At 31.2% G+C, this 24,455-nt stretch overlaps 3 protein-coding genes and 1 long non-coding RNA gene across 13 annotated transcripts; 1 reads left to right on the top strand and 3 right to left on the bottom strand.

Annotated features, from left to right (window-relative positions):
- Nucleotides 1-472: 472 nt before the first annotated feature.
- On the bottom strand, nucleotides 473-7,394 carry LOC100743289 (V-type proton ATPase 16 kDa proteolipid subunit). Its single transcript, XM_003484864.4, has 3 exons — nucleotides 7,042-7,394; nucleotides 4,761-4,950; nucleotides 473-4,222 (listed from the first exon to the last, which is right to left on the bottom strand). Exons 1-3 carry the CDS (start codon nucleotides 7,124-7,126, stop codon nucleotides 4,018-4,020), a joined length of 480 nt encoding a protein of 159 aa, XP_003484912.1. The 5' UTR covers nucleotides 7,127-7,394; the 3' UTR covers nucleotides 473-4,017.
- Nucleotides 7,395-8,164: 770 nt separating this feature from the next.
- On the top strand, nucleotides 8,165-12,537 carry LOC100745234 (periodic tryptophan protein 2 homolog). The gene is made up of 15 exons (XM_003484880.4): nucleotides 8,165-8,325; nucleotides 8,485-8,597; nucleotides 8,690-8,784; nucleotides 8,863-8,991; nucleotides 9,097-9,367; nucleotides 9,437-9,621; nucleotides 9,708-9,945; nucleotides 10,035-10,539; nucleotides 10,700-11,037; nucleotides 11,132-11,279; nucleotides 11,372-11,537; nucleotides 11,613-11,756; nucleotides 11,826-11,900; nucleotides 11,969-12,188; nucleotides 12,247-12,537. The coding sequence occupies exons 1-15, from the start codon at nucleotides 8,308-8,310 to the stop codon at nucleotides 12,386-12,388; spliced, it is 2,787 nt and encodes a 928-aa protein (XP_003484928.1). The 5' UTR covers nucleotides 8,165-8,307; the 3' UTR covers nucleotides 12,389-12,537.
- A 48-nt stretch (nucleotides 12,538-12,585) lies between these two features.
- LOC100743089 (glycine receptor subunit alpha-1) lies at nucleotides 12,586-18,186 on the bottom strand. Of its 10 annotated transcripts, none has more exons than XM_033320812.1 (10): nucleotides 18,025-18,183; nucleotides 17,675-17,745; nucleotides 17,306-17,317; nucleotides 16,993-17,092; nucleotides 16,417-16,604; nucleotides 15,696-15,851; nucleotides 14,713-14,853; nucleotides 14,390-14,619; nucleotides 13,511-13,648; nucleotides 12,586-13,010 (listed from the first exon to the last, which is right to left on the bottom strand). In XM_033320812.1, exons 1-10 carry the CDS (start codon nucleotides 18,096-18,098, stop codon nucleotides 12,756-12,758), a joined length of 1,365 nt encoding a protein of 454 aa, XP_033176703.1. In that variant the 5' UTR covers nucleotides 18,099-18,183; the 3' UTR covers nucleotides 12,586-12,755. The 10 variants fall into 10 exon arrangements, with proteins under 10 accessions (XP_033176703.1, XP_012241293.1, XP_033176716.1 ...); XM_012385870.3 differs by having other exon boundaries at nucleotides 16,417-16,571; XM_033320825.1 differs by having other exon boundaries at nucleotides 17,283-17,317; nucleotides 18,025-18,090.
- A 1,857-nt stretch (nucleotides 18,187-20,043) lies between these two features.
- On the bottom strand, nucleotides 20,044-23,912 carry LOC112212808. The gene is made up of 4 exons (XR_002946629.2): nucleotides 23,148-23,912; nucleotides 22,892-23,041; nucleotides 22,419-22,826; nucleotides 20,044-21,367 (listed from the first exon to the last, which is right to left on the bottom strand). It is a non-coding gene; the product is annotated as an uncharacterized LOC112212808 (long non-coding RNA).
- Nucleotides 23,913-24,455: the final 543 nt, after the last annotated feature.

The raw sequence follows: 24,455 nt of genomic DNA, 5'->3' as shown, positions 1-24,455 counted from the left end.
TTTACTGATCCCTTTACAACAGACTTTCGCCGCGAAATCGATGAAACAAAAACGGATTTCAATGTTATCTAAAAAGGTATCGTTTCTAGATGTTACCTTCTTACGCGAATCCCGTTATCGTGTCGAGGACATTCGATAATCCAGTTTACATTTTGTAAAAGAACATAACTTGTCGCTAAACGTTATACGGCAAGTATGTGTCATGTATGTATACATAGTCTAATTGGCGTGTCAGCGTTTCCAAATTATGTGTATGCGTTCTACGGCACGATGCAAAACACTTTGTCAAATGAAACACAATGCAAATATAGGATATGTTTTAAAAATGACGCGTGCGATAATAATTTGTTCTTTTATTTTTGTTGTTGCGCGCGTACGAGCGGTCTCTCTCATCAATGATCCAACTTTAACGACTTTAATAAAACTGAACAATCGTCGCGGAGAAATATAAATATAATATAAGATAAACTAATCACAGACTCTATCTTGATATATTTTTTTTAAGGTATTTACATTAGCAAGGATCGATCATTAAAGCAATACTTGCTTTATATGTACTTTCGATACAAGTCAACTAACATTTCTCAAACAAATTATATTATATTATCTGATAAACTGCTTAACAATGATAGTTGTACCATTTTAAATGAAAGTAAGATGGGTATCGATTTATTTTAGAGTACGACCTGATTTTACTTCGGCTACGCAGCACATGTATATATATATATATATGCGCACGTATGTATGCATGTATGGTTGTGTGTACATGTTTTTAGGGATATGTGAATATATGTGTGTGTGACCGCATAGATAAAATTTCCTATCTGTAGAACAAGTTCGATTACGTAACAAATTTGCATTTCCCTTCACATGCAGTTTTAACAGTAATTTTCGTCCAATGTTAATTCAATTTTCAACGTTTACTGAATACATTACGTAAACAATCATTTATATTCACAAGCGAGGAATAAGTATGTTAAGATTGAGTATCCGATGAAATATCGTTTGATCGTTAAAAAAGGTTAAAACTAAAACGTTTTGACAAATCAATAAAACTATTCTTTCTTCTGTATCGTATTGACTTTTCTTTCTTTTTTCCAGCTACTTTTTTACACAAATTTTTCTTTATCTCATTCTCTAGGTTTTGTTTCTTTTTCTTCGAACACGTAAAACATCGAACAATGTTGCAGTGAGACGCGATTTAGGTACCAGTGATGTAATATAGAAAGCATGGTTCTTTAAATTGAATGGCAGTGATAAAAAATGGATCGTCATCATGCGTTTAATTACTCTTATCGCTAGTAATATAGTGTATACAGCTAGGTAAATTTTCGATGATACACAAGTGAGTACTGATACTGTTTGTCCAAATTAAATTTTTATTAAACACGGTTTTCTTTTCTGTAACATCGAGGACGAATTATAACATAAATAATTATTATTGATCAGTATCACTTTTTTGCGCTCAACAATGAGTCTATTTTTAATATAACACTGGAAGATAGTACATGAGGGGCGGCGGCGGCGGTGACAGCGGTGTCTTTCCTCCATCTGCCAGTGCTCTTTTCTCATTTATTTCCCTTTCTTTACTTTTTGGGCTTTTTCATTCACTCTTCCTCACATACACTAGCATTCACCAGACTTCCTTTCTTTACCACGCACACACAACACACACACATACACGCCTATTTGCACATCAATTTTTACTTTCGCTCTCAACTACACAAGATTTTTTGGTATACAATTAATACCCAACCTAATCTAGCCTAAAAAACTCTTTTTAATCGTATTGTGTAAAGCATGGCGGGTGATATATACATTGCACGGGAACAATTTATGATTAGATAACAGATGTTTCTTTCTTTTTCTTTTAATTATCATTATTAGATAGATAGGAAACATATTTAGGATGGCAGGAAGAAGGGGGAACAGAGGTAATTGGCGTAATATATTCGTGTGCTTTTTTGCATTTTGTTCGAATATAAAGTTGTGTTTTGTTTAAAGTGAAGATCGCTCTTGCGCTCTCTATCACTCTATCTTTCCTTCATTCTATCTCGTTGCAGAAAGCCACCACCACCGCTCCCCGGCTCGCATTTGCGTTTCACTTGTGTTATACTGCTAGTTACGAATTATTCACAAAAAATGTTCAATTTTTCTTCCATTTCCTTTACGCCATTTTTACTCCGTTTCTTTCTATCATCGTTGTTAAGAATTTGAAAAAAAAGAAAGCAATAGAGTTTCTAATGCCTATTTGTTCAAAAAACTGTTATTAGCAATGCAATTTAATATAGGTATATTTTCAAGCGAGAATCAATCAATAATAAAAGGATATCTCAAAGCTAAAATTTTTTTCTCCTATTACTCGTGCATTTGTTTCTTTTTTTCTTCTTTTGCCGATCAGATAAATTCGAAGAAATGGGATTCGCATCTTTTTGGTTTCATGCGCTATTATCGTAAACTGAAATGGTTTTGAAATGTTTAGTGTTTTATATGTTTATTTCTCTCCCGGAAATGCGCCTACATGTTGAGCTTTGTTGTTTTTTAGATAGAAAATACTGCGCAGTCAATAAAATTTGGCAAGCGGGCGCAAAGAATTCTTGTCCTCGACCGTGACACGATATATTTATTACGGGGAGAGATGGTGGCCGATTAAAAGGCCATAACACATATATCAGAGTTCACCGTCAGCTCCTATAACAATGAACCTCCGAAAAAAGTTTCGTTTGCATCGTTTTTCAACCCCATAAATATATTTATTTAAAAACATTGTCACGAAAGAAAATGTGAAGTATCGAACGTATAATTTGTTCTTTTTTTCTTTCCCAAAAAACCTACATTTGTCGCGCCATTACAAGCGCCCGCTCGCCTGCACAAAACGAACTTAGTATGGAATGTACAAATGATTTTTTTCATCATTATTATCTCGTAACCCCTTTCTTAGGTAGTCATACATCTGCTGGAACGTATGGAATCTTTTTTTTTTTGTGATGTCTTAACATACCTTTCACTTCATTAACTTATATATATATATATGTATATATATTTCTAATGAAACGTGAAATAAGTATGTTTACAGCTAAAAGAGGGGAATTACTGCTGGCCTATGCAGTCACCCAGAATTATTCAAAACCATAATAAGTGCAAATTCCTAATACGTCCAGCAGTCTCTGAATTGACTTAATACTATCATGTATCTGTCCATTTTCTACTCACATTCATTTCATTTTCCTCTCTAAAATTTCATCCCATATACTATACTTTGTGTCTTATAATTTCGATTGTACAATATCTACGTTCTTTCCTTTTTTTTGTTCAAGATATAGTTTGTACAACCATTGCATATTATGCTGTTTCTTACATGCAATCTTGCATTTTTTTTTCCCACTTTCTGATTTAAATATTATAATTTTATGTAGACGTTTGTCATAAAAGACGTTCATCTGCAATCTGTATACTGCCACTTCAATCGCGTTTAATATATGTAATTGTGCTAAATATTCTTTTATCATTAACAGTTTTTTCCTTTATACACTCAGTAGAGCCGATTATCTTAATTGATAATTCAATGTCAAACTACGCTACAAATGATTACTATACAGTGAAAGAGAAATGTTCGACATGGGATATTTGGGGTCTTTCCTCAGTGTAACTCCCTGTCGCCTGTTGCTTTTCATATCTTCTGTACATACATCCTCTTCCTGCAAGACTGAATTATTTGTTTTTTCAATTCAAAATATTTAATCAATTAATTAGATTTTCAGCACTCTTGTTACTTGCTTGCAGCATTTTTCAACAATTATGTTATTTATATAATGAATATGTACTTATTAAATGCTTGGACTCTAATATATCAACTTGAATACAGTATTACAGAAGGATGCTTAGATGAGTCGATGTGAGTATGTATGGAAAAAATGTTTTTAAGTAAAATGTCGAAACAAGTCGTAATATTTTAATAGTCGGGGAGCGCTGTTGGTTGCAGGCGACGAGTCTTGCATTCCTGCTACTAAAATCATTTTACTTGGCGTACAAGTAGATGGCAACGATGAGACCGTAGAGACCCAATACTTCTGCGAAGATTAGAATCAAGATCATACCAACAAACAGGCGAGGTTGTTGTGCGGTACCTCTTACACCTGCATCACCAACAATACCAATGGCAAATCCAGCAGCTAGACCAGAAAAACCTACGGCTAAGCCAGCACCCAGATGAACAAAACCCCTAGTAAAAAGACCAAAAAAATCTCTTGTTAACTATGGAAGAGAAAAGTGATTGATTACAAATGAAACTACTAACATTTAGTAAAGCAAAAAGAATTAAAACTAGGTAAGCCCCAAACTGATTAAGTAAGAATATGTATAGAGAAGCATTGCTAAGACTTCTAGAGCAATTAATTCATGTAGATTATGGTCTGTAACAATCTACCTAGGTATTCCTTAATACATAGAAAATAAACTAGAATACTGCTTATAACATAATCAAATTGTATTTAATTTTGTTCGAAAATTATTTCTTTTAATAACTACAACACAATATTTAGATAACTACAATACTTTTTATCAAATATATCAAAAGAACCAAAACATCAAATTAAACCTCAATATAATATGAATCTATGCTTTAAATATAATACTTGCAGTACTAAAATACATAAAGAATAAATATAAATCTGTTTCCTATTATATAGAATTGTTACATTACTATTGACCTGAACTATTTTATAGGATATTTGAATAATTAAGTAACTTGTATAACATACTTGTACAGACTGTATTTACTAGGTTCTTCTAGACCACCAGCAATGAGAACAGCTACTACAAGGCCATAAATGGCAATGATACCAGCCATAACAACAGGAATGATAGATTTCATGATAAGTTCTGGCCTCATAACAGACATGGCTGCAATTCCTGTACCTGACTTTGCTGTGCCATATGCTGCTCCTAGAGCTGGAAGTAAAATAGGTATCATATAAAAATAAGTAACTTTTAATTGCATTTATCAATTAAAGATTTATATTACAATTAAATACAAGATTCTATGATTATACAATACATACGTTTCAATATAATATTTAATAAAATAGTAAAGCATGGTTACTCAGACATAGTATAGAAGATTTTATCCATAGTATAAGTGAAGCATTTTATACTTTGATAGATATTTATACATATCTATGTATCGAATGTGATATGAGATAAGAATTATCGAAAAACAACGAATGAATATAAAACGATTGGAATTAATATTATAACATGCGGTTATTTGAATATCTTTCTTTTAATAATCGTGCAACAAAATACATAATAAAAACTTTGACAGATCTCTGTGATGTGTCGACGATATTTCCTAGCCATCGGGAGCTATCGATCTCGTTTAATATTGATCTCTAATGAGAAGGTCACGGACCCATTTCTATGGCATTATTCGATACCGTAGCTATTTTTGTCGACATGTCTCTCAAAATTTTGGGGTTTTACATTGGTAAAAAGAAAAAAAGAAAGAGAGAAATCTCAGGTAATAGTCGTCAAATTATTCCGCTGTGACTGGAAATCGTCACATGATTCTCACGTTGGCAGTCACATGATAATCATGTAAGTCCCATCTCGTGAATAGGGGGCGTGGCACAACCAGAAAATCTCTTTTCTTCCTTTCAATTTTCATGATTTGATTAGCAAAAACAATTTTTGATTTCAGCAATAGAAGAGAGCAGCGTCCAGAGAAAATTTATTACACACACGCACACATATGCAACTATATAAGTCGTTGACAATTCAAACCGATCAACTTCAGTCTTTGAAAATTTCTTAACATTAGTATAATTAATTATTATGGTGACATAGATGATTGTCGTTTAACTTGCTTAAAACCAAAAAATTAACCTCGATAGAGTTGATCAGTTTAGCTTCTATGAGTAGCTCGTATATAGATATAATAAAGGAAGAATGAAAACATAGAGATGTTAGAGTATTCTGGACAAGTGAGATAATTCTGTTTGAACGAAGATCAGAATTTTTCATACATTCGAAGCTCCTCGTGGTTCTGATTCGTAGGTCAAGCTTTTCTCATGTGTTGCCGTCCATTCAAGACTGGCGCACACGGTAAAAGGGATTCGTATTGATTTCCTTGATAGGGACCCACCGACGACGCTTCAAAGTTTAAGTTTGCGCGCTTGAACATGCTTTGCCTTCCTCTCTCCTTTCTCCATTATAAGAGATTATCGAAAATATGTTTTATCCAAATTTAAAACCTAAATCGATAGATAATGATATCGATAGTTGCATCTGGTGGAATCTTCCATCGATCCCCGTAAATCCTCTGTATTAGTTGCCTTCCATACCCGTCAACTCAATTCATACAGACTTTTATTCAAAAAGTATCCAACGAGGTCACCATTACGAAATAATACAGCCAATATCCCCCGGTCGTCCAAACGCGGCGCACGAATGTTTCTCTCGTAATGTAAAATTAAGCTTGTTGGACTGCATTTACGGAACATTACGAAATCCTAGATCTACGTGCCTAGAAAAATGGCGCTTCAAAATTGAATCTCTATCCTTGACATGTTCGACGTGTAATTCAGATTAGAAGGCACCTGTATCGCAGACTAATATTATATATTACCGGGTGACAGATTTGACACGGTATCAAAATATATTCACGAGATAGTGGAAATAGACGTTCATTCTCATTGATTGTTCTACGAATCTAGTTTTTTATCGGTAATGACTGAAGAATAAGATGAGTCATATCGTGAACGATTAACGAAATTAGATATTCCCTAGAGGGCTGTTACAACTACATAATAAAAATTTGTTAATCCATCGTGATATATTCTGTTTTTCCATACTTTATGCTGTTTGTAACAAAGAAAATGGCGTGCGTACGGTAAGAACTGCCAATGTTAAGAGTACATTTATTGAGCTACTCTCTCATCTATAATTGTGTCATATACTTTGTCATATAGAACATAAATTATTAAGTTCGCGCTCTCTTCAAATCAAGTGTCTCTAGAGCAATTTCAAACAACTGAAACTCACCAGAAAATATAATGGCTGAGGCGGCACCCATTACTCCGAAAAAGGGAGCATAAACAGGAGATCCTTCTGAATATTCACTGCTCATTTTGATGCGTTTAAGACTCGTAGGTCAAATCGATCACGAGTATTTACAGGTTGTCGAAAACGCGAACGTGGGATGAAGAGCGATCTTCACGCACTCACTTCGCTAAACTAGTGCCACTGTCAAATATGGCCTACCGTACAGGAGTGCGGGTCATGTGACGAGTGACGAGTGAGAGAAGAAGAGCCTGCCGAAACTCGGTAATGTCTATTCCCTTCCTATTGGTTCGCGACTGCGGACTACACCGTTCCAAGCGAATCCAGTCGCGTCTTTCATCTTTTATATCTGACGTCAGCCGTGCTATACGCTCTGTACAGAACCACTGCGCACCTCCACTGCGCAAGCTTTTGCTTTTCGGACCGCGTGACATACGTTTCCTTTACTTATTTATCTCTTATGCTAATTTCTATAATATACTTTTATCTAGAAATACAATGAATATTGCTTTCGAAATCTCATTTATCCGTCCGACTTACCCTTACAACATTTATCATGCATTTTGAGGTTATTTTACTAAAATGTACGCAGACACGTGACTACGTTTAAACAGAGATGTATACATTTGTAATTTCATTTTGGAAATGTTAGTTAAAGTTACAATGATTTTTCAAGTTAAGTGGTTATTGTATAAAATTTAAATATTCTTTTGATTAATATATCTTTTGATTAATATGGAATAGTTAAAGATTTATACTTACACGTGCAATTTGATGCACGCATTTTGCTATCGTAGGCGCTTATTTTCGTTTCATTCGTTTCATGAAAATACATGTTTGATTTTTTAAATGAAATTTTCAGTTTAAATTTGTATTATAGGCGTGAAATCGGTTCGTGTAAAATTCATATGAATTGTAAGAAGTTCTTATGATGTATTTTGCAGTATCCTTCTGGATATGCATGCGTTGGAACGTGAAATACATAAAAATAATAATTTAACGCTTTTATCATTACACTTATAATTAGTTATAATATTTAATAGGAAGTTTCTGAAATGTTGAGCCAACACCTTAATTTTAACACGTGATTCGATTCACCGAGCGGAAGTTGTGCTACAGCGGAAGTTGCAATATAATATGGACGAAGCACGATTCAAATAAGATGTCGAACGAATATGATGTTAAACGTGTTCTATGATTTTGAAATATATTTGTAATAAAAATTGTATATTTGTACATTAAAACACCATGAAGTTTGCATATAAGGTAAGAAGAATGTATTTGTGATTTATGAAATAATAACTTTGTAATGGATACTGAAATCTGTACTGTTCCTAACCTCATCTTGTTACGTACTATATTTCGATATTGTAGTAGTATTGATATTGTATGTAGTTTTATACTTATTATAAATTTTTTTTATAGTTCAGTAATCTGCTGGGCGCAGTTTATAGTAAAGGCAATTTAACATTTTCTCGAGATGGATCTTCGGTTATTAGCCCAGTGGGAAATCGGATAACGATATATGACTTAAAAAAGCAAGTATAATATTTATTCAAGTATTTCATTCGAATAATTATGATTCCTAATCTAATAATAAATGAAATAATTTTATGAAAATTATTTTCAGTAATAAGTCTCAAACATTACCTGTGGAGAGTCGATTTAATTATACAAACATAGATTTATCACCCAATGGGGCATTACTAATTGCAATTAACGCAGGTACAATTATATCATATTATATGATTGAAGTTAGTCTTAAAATTTCAGTATAATTTTATTTAAAAATTTTTCTAATAGTGGGTGATGCTCATATAATTACCATGATTAGTAAAATGGTAATACATAAATATAAATTTCATCATCCAGTAAGATGTGTAAAATTTTCTCCAGATGGTAAACATTTTGCAGTGTGTAAACAAAATAATGGTATGTCTTTCATATGATATGTAATATATATCATGTACATATAATTAATTTTATTTATTCATTAAAATTGATTAAAAAATTATATTAATGACAATTATTTTTCAGTATTTGTTTTTAATGCACCTGGTTTGCAAACAGCTGAATATAATCCATTTATTATGGAACATGTATTTCATGCAGCTGCGGATACCACAACTTTTATTAATTGGTCTTATGATTCAAAGTTATTAGCTGTTGGTTCTAAAGATATGGCTACAAAAATTTACAGTTTAGAAAAATATGAAAACTTCAGATATATTAATCTTGGTGGCCATACTGGTGAAATTGTAGCATGCTTTTTTGAAAAAAGGAATTATGATTTAATTACAATTAGCAGGTATGTATTTAGAATATAATTCTCATGGAAACATTTCATTATATAACATGATATAAATATATTATAAAGAAATGGACAATTGTGTATTTGGGAGTGTACAATTGATCCAGAAGATTTAATGCCATCCAACGTACCTCCGATTAAAAGAGACAAAAAAACAGATAGTGATGAAGAAGATGATGTTAATATTGAAAAAGCTATAGAGAAAACAGACAAACAGGTTAAAGCTCATGAACGCAATTTATTGAAATCAGGTAATTTTTCTTTTATAATTTTGTATTTAATATACAAATAAATTAAAGAAGGACATAAGATATGTAATACAGATTATGTTTTACAGGAGATTTAACTGAACCAATTGTAGAAGATTCTGAAAATGAAACAAAAACCAAACAATTACGTTATACTAAATTGGGTCGTCATTATCTAGCTAATGTAGTTCAAAGCAAAAAGAAAGTAAAAATAATATTAACTGCAGCTGCATACCATCAACAGACTAATATCCTAGTAGTAGGATTCAATATTGGTGCATTTTATTTATACGAAATGCCTGATGTAAATATGATACATTCTCTAAGGTATTGTTTAATTAGTTATATTATTTAATATAGTATTTATATTTTTTTAATATTAATGTAATTTATTTTTAATAATCTTCATTTTTCAGTATATCAGACCAATATATTACATCGATTGCCATAAATTCAACTGGTGACTGGATAGCCTTAGGATGTTCTGCAGCTGGTCAATTATTAGTATGGGAATGGCAAAGTGAAACTTATGCCATGAAGCAACAAAGCCACAGTAATAATATCAACTGTTTGGCATACAGTCCTGATGGCCAATACATTATTACCGGAGGTGATGATGGGAAAGTTAAATTATGGAACACTATGAATGGATTTTGTTCTATTACATTTCAAGAACATACATCTGCGATAAGAGGAGTGATATTTAGTCATAATAGAAAATTTATTGTTTCCGCATCGCTTGACGGAACTGTTAGAGCATATGATTTAGCGAGGTACAGAAATTTTCGAACTCTTACCTCTCCGCGACCCGTACAGTTTTCCTGCGTTGCTTTAGATTCAAGTGATGAGTTTCTTGCAGCTGGAGGCCAAGACTTTTTTGAAATTTATTTGTGGAGCGTCAAACTGGGAAAACTTTTGGAGGTATATTTCTGGAAAATATCTTAAAATTGCACACATTGAGAATTAGCGATTTAAGTTCAATTAAATAAAATTAAGAAGGATTTATATAAGGTCAACGTATTAACGTTTCGAAAATTTATAGAATTTTTGCTAAAGTGTTATTGTGTATTTTATATACTAGATATTAAGTGGACATGAAGGTCCAGTCGCCAGTTTGGCATTTAATCCAAGTGTTACAAGCACGGAATTAGTATCCGTATCTTGGGACAAAACACTGAAAATATGGAATGCGATTGAAAGTGGTTCTTTACATGAAACGATACAGTTAACTGCTGATGGTTTATATGTTACATACAAACCAAATGGTGAAGAAGTAGCAGTTGCCACTTTGGATGGGCAAATTTCATTTTTCAATTGTAGAACAGCGGTACAAATTGGTAGTATTGAAGGAAGAAATGATCTAGGCAGTGGAAGGTGTAATACTGATCTTATTACAGCTAAGCAAAATCTTAAGGGCAAGTACGTATTTTTAAAAGTATGAACATACCATACATAATGAAATAAAAGTAATTTGGGTACAATTAAAATTACCTTAATTAAATCAAATTTTTAGGGCGTTTACTGTTCTTTGTTATTCAGCTGATGGTACATGCATATTAGCTGGGGGGAATTCTAAAAATATATGCATTTATAATGTACAAGAATTTATACTTATAAAAAAGTTTGTTGTAACACAGAATAGATCGCTGGATGAAGTTGACGTAAGTAACTTTTTATGTCAAATTTAAATTATAATATTTTTACTATTTTCTGGGAGGGAATATTTTTGTAATAAAAATTTATTTTTACATAGGAGTTTATAAATAAACGAAAGTTAACAGAATTTGGAAACATGGCATTAGTGGAAAAACGAGGAGGAAATATAAATTTACAATTACCAGGCGTTAGAAGTGGAGATATGGCGAGCAGAAATACAAAACCAGAAGTTAGAGTATATAGTTTACAGTTTTCTCCAACAGGTTGAATTTATTTTCTAATTTATACCGAATATTATTATGACGTAATTTTAATAACAAACCAGTATTTACATATAGGACAGGCATGGGTTGCGGCAACGACGGAAGGATTATTATTATATTCGTTAGATGCTGGATTGGTATTTGATCCATTTGAATTGGAATTAGGAATTACACCAGAAGCTGTGAAAAAAGCTTTGAGTCAAATGGAGTATGCAAAAGGTTTGGAATTTATATATAACTTAATTTCTTTAGAATAAATAAAAATGCACTAATAAACGAAATTTTCAGCATTAATGATGGCTCTGAAGCTGAATGAAAAATTATTAATACAATGCGTTATAGAAAATATTCCGTGCTCAGATAGTAAGTTAATAATAGTTTATTAATGTAATATTAGCCATCCAATATACTTATTATATCTCTGATTTCAGTTGATTTAACAGTAATGGTTTTATCCAATATCTATGTCGAGAAAGTTTTAAAATTCATAGCATCGGAATTGGAATTTACTAGGCATATACATTTTTATCTTCTTTGGATAGAAATTATATTGACTAGTCACGGACCAAGGATAGATACGGCTCTTCAAATGCCGATATTGCTAATGTTGCAGAAAAATATGCAAAAGAAATACGATGATTTGAGTAAACTGTTAGTATATAATTTTTATGCGTATTATTGTTTAAAAACATTAATATTCTTTTTACAGGTGTGATTTCAATCAGTATACAATGAGTTATTTGAAAAAAGTTGGTGCTTATAAAGCCAAAAAAGCTGTTTCCAATGACAATTTAATGGAAACTGATGAGGAATCTGGAAAGTCTTCGGTGGAAGAAATTGAAATTGATTAAAACGTCTTAATGATAAGACTGAATAATAAAGAAATAGATTACTATTCACATAAATATTTCATGAATACAATCATAGAACTATTTCATACACGTGTACAGCTTATTTATAAGTTTTATAGTAATTTTAAATAAATTCATCTAGTATCTTATTTGTTATTTTTATTAAATTTATATTTCAATTTAAGAAATAACATGTATTTAAAAAATACATCAGACCTATTTACTTTCATACATTTCTAGTACAGTATATCTATATAGTCGTTTCCAGCCCTAAGGTATTATAATTATGAAAAACTATGCAATACGTGATAATTTCGCTAATAATAATTTATAGATTTTTATTTAATTATATTATGTATCTATAGCATTACGTTGCCTTCTTAAGTAAGAGTATCGGCCAATACAAAATGACGAACAGCATAAATAGTATAGGAAAACCTATTCTGCTGTAATTGTCAATTTTTTGTGACCGTGTTTTGCATACACGTATCATTGGATATTCAGTATCTAGCCAGGCATTTTGTAGAAGATGTTTGCTACCAGCTCTTTTATTTCTTGCTTTTGGTATATATGTTGAGTCATAATCCCAAATACTTTGACCCTTTTCCATGGCAACTATACGCTAAAAATAATGCGGAACTTATTAGATATATAATTTTGTATGCTTTTATTATTAGTTATCCAATACAAATTTTCTAATGTTTTACGTTTTGTTTTGCTGTATTTTATTTAACGTATTACTTGACGCATTTATTGAATCTCTTGTTAACCATTAATCCGCAGACTTCTTTGATTGATTAATAGTATTGACCTTGCAAAACACACGCATCTATATAAGGTGTTAAATAACTAAGGATCTAAGCAAGGCCGGGACTTAATGCAATATAAAATTGGGTAAATATTAAAAATATTTAGATTTCGAGAAATAGTTAGAGATATATTATTTAATGTTAATATAATGGCGTATTAATAATATACAATGGTATAGAGATAAGCAGATAGAACAAGAATTAAATGATATAGTAACGTACAGGGATAATAAATTAATTTACATTTAGTATTGAAAAATTTTGGTACTCTAACTTGTACTTATGACAATAATGTCAAAATTGCTATACGAACTGTTGAATAATGTCGGGACATTGACGATTGTAGATCATATTCCAACTGGTACTGCAAGTCGAGTACTTTTACAACAACGAATTCACCGAGAGCAGCAAATACAAACATCATGCAGCCTGCCATCCAAACATCTAGTGCCTAAACGCATAAAGATATGTTACCACAATGTTTATCGGTCAATGTTTCGATATATTAATAAATCTTCGAATAATTTTGCTATCTAGAAAACTAGAGGTATTAACATCAGAATAATTTACATAAACATTGAAATAGTTTAATATATATTCGGTATCATATGTACCAAGATCGGTTTAGATTATGTGTTCAGACACAGAATGTGTCGTAATGGAACGGTTCCATTCAGACGAAGATATAGAATTCATGTTATCAGTTCATATCCGATAATGTCTGATACAAAAACGATACATACTTCTCCATCTCATACAATAGCTATCATTTGATAATTTCAAAAAATTTCTGCCGTATAGCATTATTACGTAACAAAGATGATAAGGAAAGAAAACGTCACTGTGCTATTTACAAATAAAAATGTAACGAAGAAGTATTAGATATTGTTCAAAGAACTAATGAATGACGCAAATGATATGAAAATTCCATTAGAAATCAAGTTACAAGTAAGACTGACTGAACAGAATGTCCTTATTATCATGTTCGCCTAAACATATCCTGACAAGCTCAGAAATGTACTTTGTAAAACAAAACATTATTTCTGAGATGGTCAATGAGAATTTTTGTATGCTTCTATGAATATAAAGTATCCCCCTCTAGAAAAAAGAGAACAAGTGTAAAGAAGGAATAAGAAGAATTATACGGTTGAACGATTAGTGGTAATACTCTTTGAATTATATTGAAACCTACTTTCACGTAAGCAACTGGCGGAATATCGCTTTTCAGACCAGTAAACATAGTAACCAAGGTCAGCATACTGGTTACTAAAAGAGCCACACGACCAGGGATCGCATCTAAGCCCAACCAGAAGCTAAACCAAGATAACATCACAACCAACGTGGATGGTGCGAAAGTTTGTATCAGATGATGACCAATTTGCCTCTCGAATCGGAAGAACACTACCAGTCGTGAAAAATTTCCTGTAAATTATAATATATATGAAATATATAATATGAAATATATATATATATATGTCTGGATATCATCGTTCTACATCGAAACAAAAATCGTACCACTTTTTTCGAGCATATAATCAACAGTTTCTTCAGCGACCACCGGCTTCCCGATATCATATTGTAAAAGCTTCAGTTCTGGGTTCACCGTGACTGCGCCCAATCCCCATCTTAAGCGTAACTTCTGTTTGTGATAGGAAACTATCGCGAGTAATGCAGTTTTCCAAGTTAAAGTAGTGAATATGTTGAGTTTTGGGATTATAGAAATAGATGGTGGTCGGATAGAAATGGATTAGAATATTACAAGAGCCCACAGTATGAGATTACAAGATCGTTTCAATATTTAAGATTTGAATATTTGAACATTCTCATTTTAATAATTTAATATTTAAATATGAACTTATACAATTGACTATTTGTTGATACCAAATAATAAATAATAAAATAAAATTAATGAAATTAAACAATGCGTGTTTAAATAATAAAATTAAACAAAGTTTTAAGGGATTAATTGGTAATGAATATAAATATAAAGAAGCGTGGCATATTAATAAGAAGATTGAATTAAGAAGCAGGTGTTTCTACATCATCAGTTCAACAGTGTATATACGCACTAGATCTTAAATGACTATGCAATAGATCTTAAATGATTCCATTCTGTTCCATTCTCCATTGAAATTTTAAATATAAATTGCAATAATTTGTTTCGACAATGATCTATCGCTAACTGCTGCAAGACTTCTGTGACGTTCTACAGTCTAAAGCTGCATACAAGGTGTACCAATAAATTTATTCATCCACATTCACATCATTTGTGTTATTTTTAGAGATATGACGAAACTTGCCAGTAACAATTTTCCACATGTTTCGGCAATATGATTAAACCGCGGATATTCATGTAAATTTTTATTTTTATCGTTACAATTAAAAGAACAGTCTAACTAAGTATGATTAAAGCGAAGAATGATTAATTGAAAAAAATAATAAAAATGCAGGAATGTGACATATCCTGTTAGCAAGTCTTGTTCCGTTATTGAACTTACAACTTTCTATGTAGATAGGGCATATTTGAATGTCCATTGGGTAGAGTTGAAATTCCATTTGGCAGGCGATGATGGCATGCATCCGTGCTGAATACTTGACCGTTTTGTTTCTATACAACGTAACAGATGAGAATTTGTGATTTAACGCCGCAATTTCTGAAAAAGAAAATGATTTTAATTCATTATTAGATACTTCAAAGTTATTACAAAGTTTCATGGTCACCTCAAGACTATTGTAAGATCAAACATGTTTTGGACAAAAACATATTAAAGTCATTATGAAAGTACATTTAGATTACTTGAAGATCATTTCAAGGCTACTTCAAGGTTATTCAGAATTTTACGGATCATTAACGCGTATAATATCCATATCAGGTAGATCGTTATCGGTTTTTCGACGAATGCCAGATACAATATGAATACTTATTATTAGATAAGATATAATAAATGATTAATAAAAGACTTCAACAGAGTATTAGAAAGTTTAGTCAATATAGATAGGAAATAGTTGTTCATTTATCATCCTTGTGCTACATTGTATCAAATATCAGTCTTATTCCTTTCAATTTTATAATATTGTGAACTTTCATTTGTAGTAGAACTGGAAGTGCAATGTTATTGTCTATAGGTGCAGTTAGTAACGTTTTAGAAATTTTAATCTAACATTATTTGCTCATATCCTTATATGATCCATATATATAGCATTTATGACAAAAATTACCAGAGACTTTCGCGTTTAAGAAGTAAAGATCTGGCTGCCATAAACTGTCGAAGAATTCAGGAGGCAGTGTCACGTAATCGTCGCCCTCCTCGAAAATCTCGTCCGGCATATCAAGTCGAGATTCGATCCAACTCTGACGAACGAACATGTCTACCCTATTTGATGTAATTCTATTATTTCTGTGACAACTGTTGAATACGTAACATGTAATTATTTGAAATAGTAAAACACAAATAGATAATATATCGATTGGAAATTATTCAATATATGTATTATACAATATTATATTTCCAACATAAAAATATTTATTATGTAGGAGTAAAGCATGGTTATTTATTATTTAATTTGTCTATTATAAAAAAGGACCGCAAGTCAAAAAAGCTTACTACCTAAGTAATATGTATAGGGTTATTAGTGCTATGGTAGTAAATTATATTTAGTAAAACGAAATCAATTAAAATAGGTCGAATCTATCTAGTGAAATATTATTTACACATTTTTTAATATACTTTAGCGTGCAAAACATGTGCATATCAATCAGTAGCATGATCTCATTAACATACCATCTCCACTCACCGGAAATCCATATCCTCTACATTTATTGAATTGATATCAGCTACAAAGATATTGAAGTCCACTACCACTGGAAAACCTTGCTTCGATGGAGGCCTGATCTCTGCGTTGTTTTTTCGCATTTAACCCATGTTAATTAGCGTACAATTACACGTACAATCATACAAACCGCGCATATACAAGGTGCCCTATTTAGCGTGACCAAAATAACTTTTCAAAAAATATGATCTTTAATAATCAAAATGGGACACCTTGGATAGTGGCTATTATATCTAAAAAGTATTCACACATACCCATGTCTTTCAATGAAACGTACTTTGATTCAGGTCTGCATTTCATTTCCACGACACCAGATTTTTGTAATTGCATAAAAGTACGTTTAGGTTAGTAGGAAACATATATTTAGGCCTACTTAATCAGTGTATGTTACAATTACATAAGTACGGAAATATCAAAATAAGTACCAACAGAATACAAATAGTTTCACTACTCACTATACGTACACATGATACTTTCAAACAAATTTACAATTCTAATACTATGTATACGTATAATCGTGATATAAGCTAATGGTTCGTTTGTATATATATATAGTATAGTATTTGTATATATATATACGTATGTGGAATGCATTTTTGTAATATATTATTCAAGGAAAAGATATTTCATTGAATTGTTGACTAACCTTTCACGTAATACTCCGGTAGAACTATCCTCGATTTTAATGTGGTGTTTTTCGCGTCATCGGTCAAGAAGCTATGAAAAAATGATAAAAGATAGAAGGTAAAATTATAAAAGAATTTATACAAATATTTACAATATTTTGGAAAATATACAGAAGAAGGTATACGAAAGAATATACAAAATGTGAAAACTAGTAAACGTGAAAAAAATATTGTATGTAACGAAAAGTTTCTTTAAAATATTTTTAAATTGCAAGTACGATGAAGCAAAATATATTTCGAAAGTTGCAAACTTATTACTTTTTGATTAATATTTTAGTGAGAGACAATGGGCTTTTTTTAGTTATAATACCTTGCACTAGAACGCACTTCCGCGAAAAGTTTCAGACATGAATAAAAAAGTACTGTTAGGATCGTGTTCTTCATCCTAAGATTTCGACAACTGCCGATGCATTTTGATCAGTCATCTTACCAGTTACGACGCGTTCCAATTAACCTATTACAATGGCAGTTACACGCAATCTATTTCAATTGCAAATGCTGTCGAATATCTTCAGTACAATGCAGTAGTTATTACCTTTTTTTGTAGTTGCGCAACGATCCTGCGAAAAAGGTTATACAGTCACCGTCATGTTGTTAAACGCAGTAATATTGTTCCTAAATAATTGCTTCCTAAAATATCGAATTAACATGATCCATTTTTTCAGGATAATCTATTTTATTTAATGAAACTTTTCTCTTATAAAAAAAAAGATATGAATTCTCTTGAGATTCTTCATTCGGAAAGTCATTCTAAAAAGAATTGTGATTATAGAACTGTAATTATATATTATATTTTTATTAATGATTATAATTACTTCATTCTTTTCTATCATTATTTTATACAAAAATTCTGGAATAAGAGAATAAATTCATTGATCACTACTATAGTATGTATTTGGGACAATATTCATTAAGGTTATGGTATATTAGTAAAAAGCTTAAGAGTGGAGGAATCCAATAAAACGGGTTTTAGCTGCCGCAAATCTCGATTTTTGGAACGTCTATTTGTTCAGATGAGCGATCGGGTGTTTACAAAGTATGGATGCTTAAGATGCCAATAATGTACTTTGTTAGATTAAGTTAAGTTTAGGTCAATTATTTTCTACGTAAAAATTTTGTGATAGTCACAACACCTTTTGTTGAGCTTCTTAAAAACTTAGTATAAAGCTTCTTTGTGACTTTAGGTATTGATACAATAACGATTAGATTAGACATTGTACTGATATAAAAGCAAGATTTTTACAAAAGAGCAAAAAATTCCATAAGAAAATAGGCGACCACAGTATCAACTTTCTTTTATCTTATCTTTTCTTCATTTTTTCTTTATCTCATTTTAATTTAGCAATTGATACTTATGGATTTCCAAATTTATCAAGTGACTTGAGCGCCACTGTTTTTTGATATGAAAATTTGTTTTACGAAACTATTTTGTAACGCCGTTAAAAAGAAAAAGGGAGAAAGATAAAGATGGAAAGATGAAAGGTTGTAATCATCCGAGATCTACCTTCGTGAATTTATCACTATGGCTTTCGAACAAGTTCGTGCCTAGATGTAGACACAGCGGAGGTCAGATCAAAGGACGGATTTGTATGATCATGCTTAAGCGAGATATTGTGACAATTCTACATATGTATGTGATGTGAATCTTGTAGTGACGTGTACTAGAAGCGCTGTCACACGTTATTTCTTCTTATACATACAGGGTGTTTCAACAGATTTGTATACAAGTTCTATTAAAACTAGAAAAGAATAATAGAATGAATGGTACATACATAATAATATCATAAACATGACAAGTCTTTAACATAGCAACATAGTAAGATCTCAATTAGAGCGCTAATGAAATTTCATAATATTTCATATGACACATATAATACATATATTTATATAAAGCATTTATATGTGTAAATTATTTCGTGTGTCATTGTATATACTTCGTCTCTAATTAAATGCATAGATGAAGAAGACTGAATTAACGGATTTTTCAATTTTATTCCTATTTATCGACGCATATGCATATGGTTTTATGCCTATGGTGTCTGATTAGAGTACACAATCATAGAGGGCAGTGATGGCGCAATTAAGAATTGTCTGCAAAAAAATGTGAAATTTAAAAAATTTTTTCATTTATTTAAGATTTATTAAGAATACAGCCAGGAAGAAATCACAATTAATTTATTATTGTCAAATATATTCATGCTAGTACATATATAAGTTACTTCTTATTTATTATCTATAAACCTCTAAATCGATAAATTGATTGATAAATAAAGATAAACTCCATATCTAACTCCATATCTAATATTACATAATTTCATTGTTTGTATAAATCAAACAATGAAAATTTACGTATTAGTTTACTGATTGCGATTGAATTATAGTAATTCTCTTTTCAACGATAGAGAATGTAAGTAATTGATTATATTAACAAATAATAAAATTCGACATTATACAAATAAAGAAGAATTCTTTTAATCCACAAAATTCATTAAGCCAAATCAAATAAAATTCAAATCTCTTCGATATATAAATCAAAATTTACCAATTTTGTCAAAAAGACATTATTCTCTTTGTAACAATTTTATTCATTTTTTTAAATTGTTTAATTAATATATGGATTAATAACTCTCCTTCACATAATTTCAATTCCGTTCAGGCAATATAAAAACTCAATCCATCATTCAAGATGCCCATATCCCATTAAAATACCTTTCTACATTTCCGTAAGTCTCAATAAGTTGTTCATAAGCCTAAACGAAATTAGATCAGGGGAGTTCCCAGTGGTAATCTAGAATGTTGTTGCAGACAGGTTACTGAATCGAACAACTTGCCTTTAAGCTCAGATAAGACATTAAATATATGTATACCAGCATAGCCAAGAGAAGGAAAAGAAAAAAGAAGAGAGAGTGAGTGGTACTGCTAAACAGACGTCAGAAGAGAGCCCGAGATTCCAATCTCTCGACTTCTCTCTGGAATTCCCACTTCCCCAGAAACTGACTGCTATAAGAAGACAACGGTACTAGACTTTACAGTAGTATAAAATATGACTTCGCAATGCAGGAACATGTAAAGTTTGCATAATCGTTATTATCATACACACCGATCACACATTAATGTTAGGTCACATTAAAAATACTGAGTTTTAGAAATTTTTGTTGAAGATGAATGTTTTAGAAGTTTTGGAGACTATGGGAACTTAATGTTAACGAATAGGGTAATGCATATTTTATTTGATGAGCTAATGATTTTTAATTTTAGAAATTAAAAAATTCGAAAAGTTAAAAATTGAGAAATTGAAAATTTGAAAGTTTAAGAATTCAGAAATTTGAAATTTTGAAAATTCGAAAATTTGGAAATTTGAAAGATTGAAAAATTCAAAGAGTCAAAGAAGAGCCCGAGATTCCGATATTCTAACTTCTCCATGGAATTTCCCCTTCTCCAGGATATGATATTTGCAAGGCAACGACACCAGCATCCACATGCATCACGATTAGACATTACAGTAGTCTAAAACTTGACCTCGATCAGCGACCTCGATGAGTCTTCCTCTCGTCCACTTTTCCCTGATTTCTTTCCGTGGTTCGATTTAACTTGATCTACCGTTTGGATGTAAACTAAGCTTAAACGATGTATTCCAGTCAATTACATGATCTCTGTAATTTAACTTAATATTAGTATCTCGTAGAGATAAAAACATAGTGAAAATTTGTGAAAAGTATAGTAGCAATTGCACAAAGTAATGGTAATGATTTTTTATAAAGATGTATAGATAAATAGTATTATTTAATAATATTTAATATACTTAAATAATTCCGAAATTATACCCATAGTGTTATTAATAAAAATTTAGATAATGAAGCATTACATATTTCGAATATTCGAAATAACGCAGATTCGAGACAATCGAATAATCAAATTTTTGGAATAGCGAAACGATTTATATTAAATTTCATACAAGAAAATAATCCGTGGCCATAAAAAATTACAAAGCAAAAACCATCGTCTATATAGAAAATTATACTTAACAGCAAGGGAGTCGATAACCTACATAAAAGGAACATAATATACATATAATTTCCTAGAAACTATTTGAAAGTCGTGTTTCGCGACGTGAACAACTATCGTTGACAAACGAAAATCATTGGTCACTTCCGCATACCTCTAGGGAACATTATATGTTGATTGATGTTAAAAGCTCTCTTTCTCTGGAACCTTCACAGATAGCATAATATTAAGTCATTCGCTCCACAATTATTATCCTTCCTATCGATTTTGAGTAATTAAACTTTATTATTTTCCAGTTTTTTAACCAATTGGAATAGCCATTGATCTAATAATAAAGCTGTATCGCATGTATATAAATCCGTATCGATTCGGATCCAAATTTTTAATAACTATCCCATACTTAGTTACTATGTATGCGGATCATTATCGTGCAGTATCTGATAAATTATTTTCTCACTTATATCAAATTGTTGAGAATAATGTCAATCGTATTGAAGGTAAATTTAAACGAATAAGTTTGTAGTAAATTTGTAAACAACTTCACCATTCAATACATCGAAATTCATTTAAAAAGAATAGAGATCTTTGTCTTTTTTTAAGTTATAAACATTAGCTATAAGATTTATAAACCTTGCATCGGAACTGCGCTTTCTCGTATCTACCACGTACAAACGACGTAGGTAATCAAGAGTTTATTACCTTAAGCGTTAAGTGACTTCAATTGAAGAAATCCAATCAAATTGATTGTGAGTTAGTGGAACGAGACAGTCAGCGTGAACCATCTTGAATCGATTCTTCCGTTAACTGCAAGAATAATATTTTATTTTGGGATCTACTAATTTAAAAATTTAAATTAGTTAACACTTTTGCATAAATTTACACAATTTAAAATATCCATATAATAATTCAGATACAATTTAGAACATTTACATAGTCGTCACATTATATATCTAAAATTTAATTCCATACAAACCTACAAATATAAATATAGCATTTGTAATAATAAAAATTTTCTATGTTCAAACCAAATTTATGAATATAGAATTCTTAGAAGTATCAACTAATTTGAATGACAACAACCGCTCCAAAATTATATATACAAGTTTTCTAAAACATATCACGTTAATCTAAATAGTTGCGTAAAACAAATTCGCACCAAACAATATATTTACTCAATTTCCCCTAGAAAACACATTTCAAGCAACGGTGTAGGCGGAAGCACAAACAGCGACTGGATACACGACAAAAAGCCTCAACGACGCAACATAGCTAGAAAGTCACGGTTGTGTGACCGTTGAGCTTGTCCCATTTACGCTTCTCTCCTCAAACATAAAAGTCACACGTTTAAACACCTATACACGCTTCTATATTTTTCATTCTCATGGAAATATCAACGCCGTCAGCTGGCGTCGATATTTTTATACATACCTAGTGCTCGTAGCCAGAAGTTGCATTGGTTTATCGGTAACGCGCCTGTGGTGAAATCTCGTTGCTCGCAAAAAGACAGCTACTATAGTTTCCTATCCGTTCTAGCGATAATTTAAGAATGTTTTCGTGCGCCTCGCTGTCGCTATTAATTATGGAGAATGCAGCATTTCTTTTATGCTTGAATGCTTCGGCGTTTTGTAACATTCTGTAAGATGTCGATGTAACAGAATATATTGTTTCAGCTATAAGGAAATGAGTCTGTTCCAGGGCCATGTAAGGTTTGCGCGATTATTGCCAGAAAAAGTTAAGAAGCTACGTGGTATACTTGAGAAACTTTCGTTGGAGAGGCGTGTTTTCTTTCTGTAATCTTAAACAATGTAAATTTAGAAGTAATAAGGCTTAGAACTTTGAACATTTGAAAGTTAAGCAATTTTTAAATTTGAAAATTCGAAACCTTGCATACATAAGTCTATAAACCTTTTATTTTAAATAATCTTAGTTCAATTTAACATATTATTTGATATATTATAAAAAAAGGCTAATAATAGCTTATGAAAACTTAAATAATCAAGAAATGTTAAATGTGTGCTACTGGAATAATATTAATGTGAAATATCTTTCAACATCGTTGCTATGTAATTTCTCTGACATATGCACAAATCACGGAGCGGGACATGCTGTAGATTCGCGAGCACTTTCTCTAACACAGATGCAATGTTATCGTTGCTCTCTAATAAAAATTTATATTCTTCCTTAATTATAAACATAAATTGCTCACAATCCACTAATTAAAATAACACATAAATTTTCTATCTTTAATAAAACTATCTTTAATAAAACTTATTTTCATTTTATTGTACACATTTAAGGTACATATATTGTATATGTGTACTTTATTTTAATGACGGGTCGGTTTTCAAGACAACAATTTAGTTAGTTAGATTATGTTCTTCTTACGCGAGTATCGTTAATTATAACTTAAGAAAAATGGTGAATTACATATGAGGTACATCATTCAGCGCAGTCAGCTAGAATAATTCATTGAGTTTTCAATGTTGTAAATTTTCGAACTTTTAAATTTATATGTCTATCTTTTCAAAGGAACTCCTTTTGTTAGCAAGATGTTGCAATTCAATCGGAACGGAAACTCAACGGAATACAATTCAATCGGACAAGAACAGAATCTCATTAGGGACATCTAATATAACTGTATACAATATAGCTATCAGTATACGGTAAGCTTTTACGTATGTATAGTTCGAGAAAGCGTAATATAATCCCTAATTTACCTTTGTGTGAAATGCTAGC

This window comes from Bombus impatiens, unplaced genomic scaffold, assembly GCF_000188095.3.
Source record: "Bombus impatiens unplaced genomic scaffold, BIMP_2.2 scf_0023, whole genome shotgun sequence".
Taxonomy (NCBI): domain Eukaryota; kingdom Metazoa; phylum Arthropoda; class Insecta; order Hymenoptera; family Apidae; genus Bombus; species Bombus impatiens.
The sequence above is the reverse complement of the archived record's forward strand: the minus strand, read 5'-3'. Positions and strand labels throughout refer to the sequence as shown.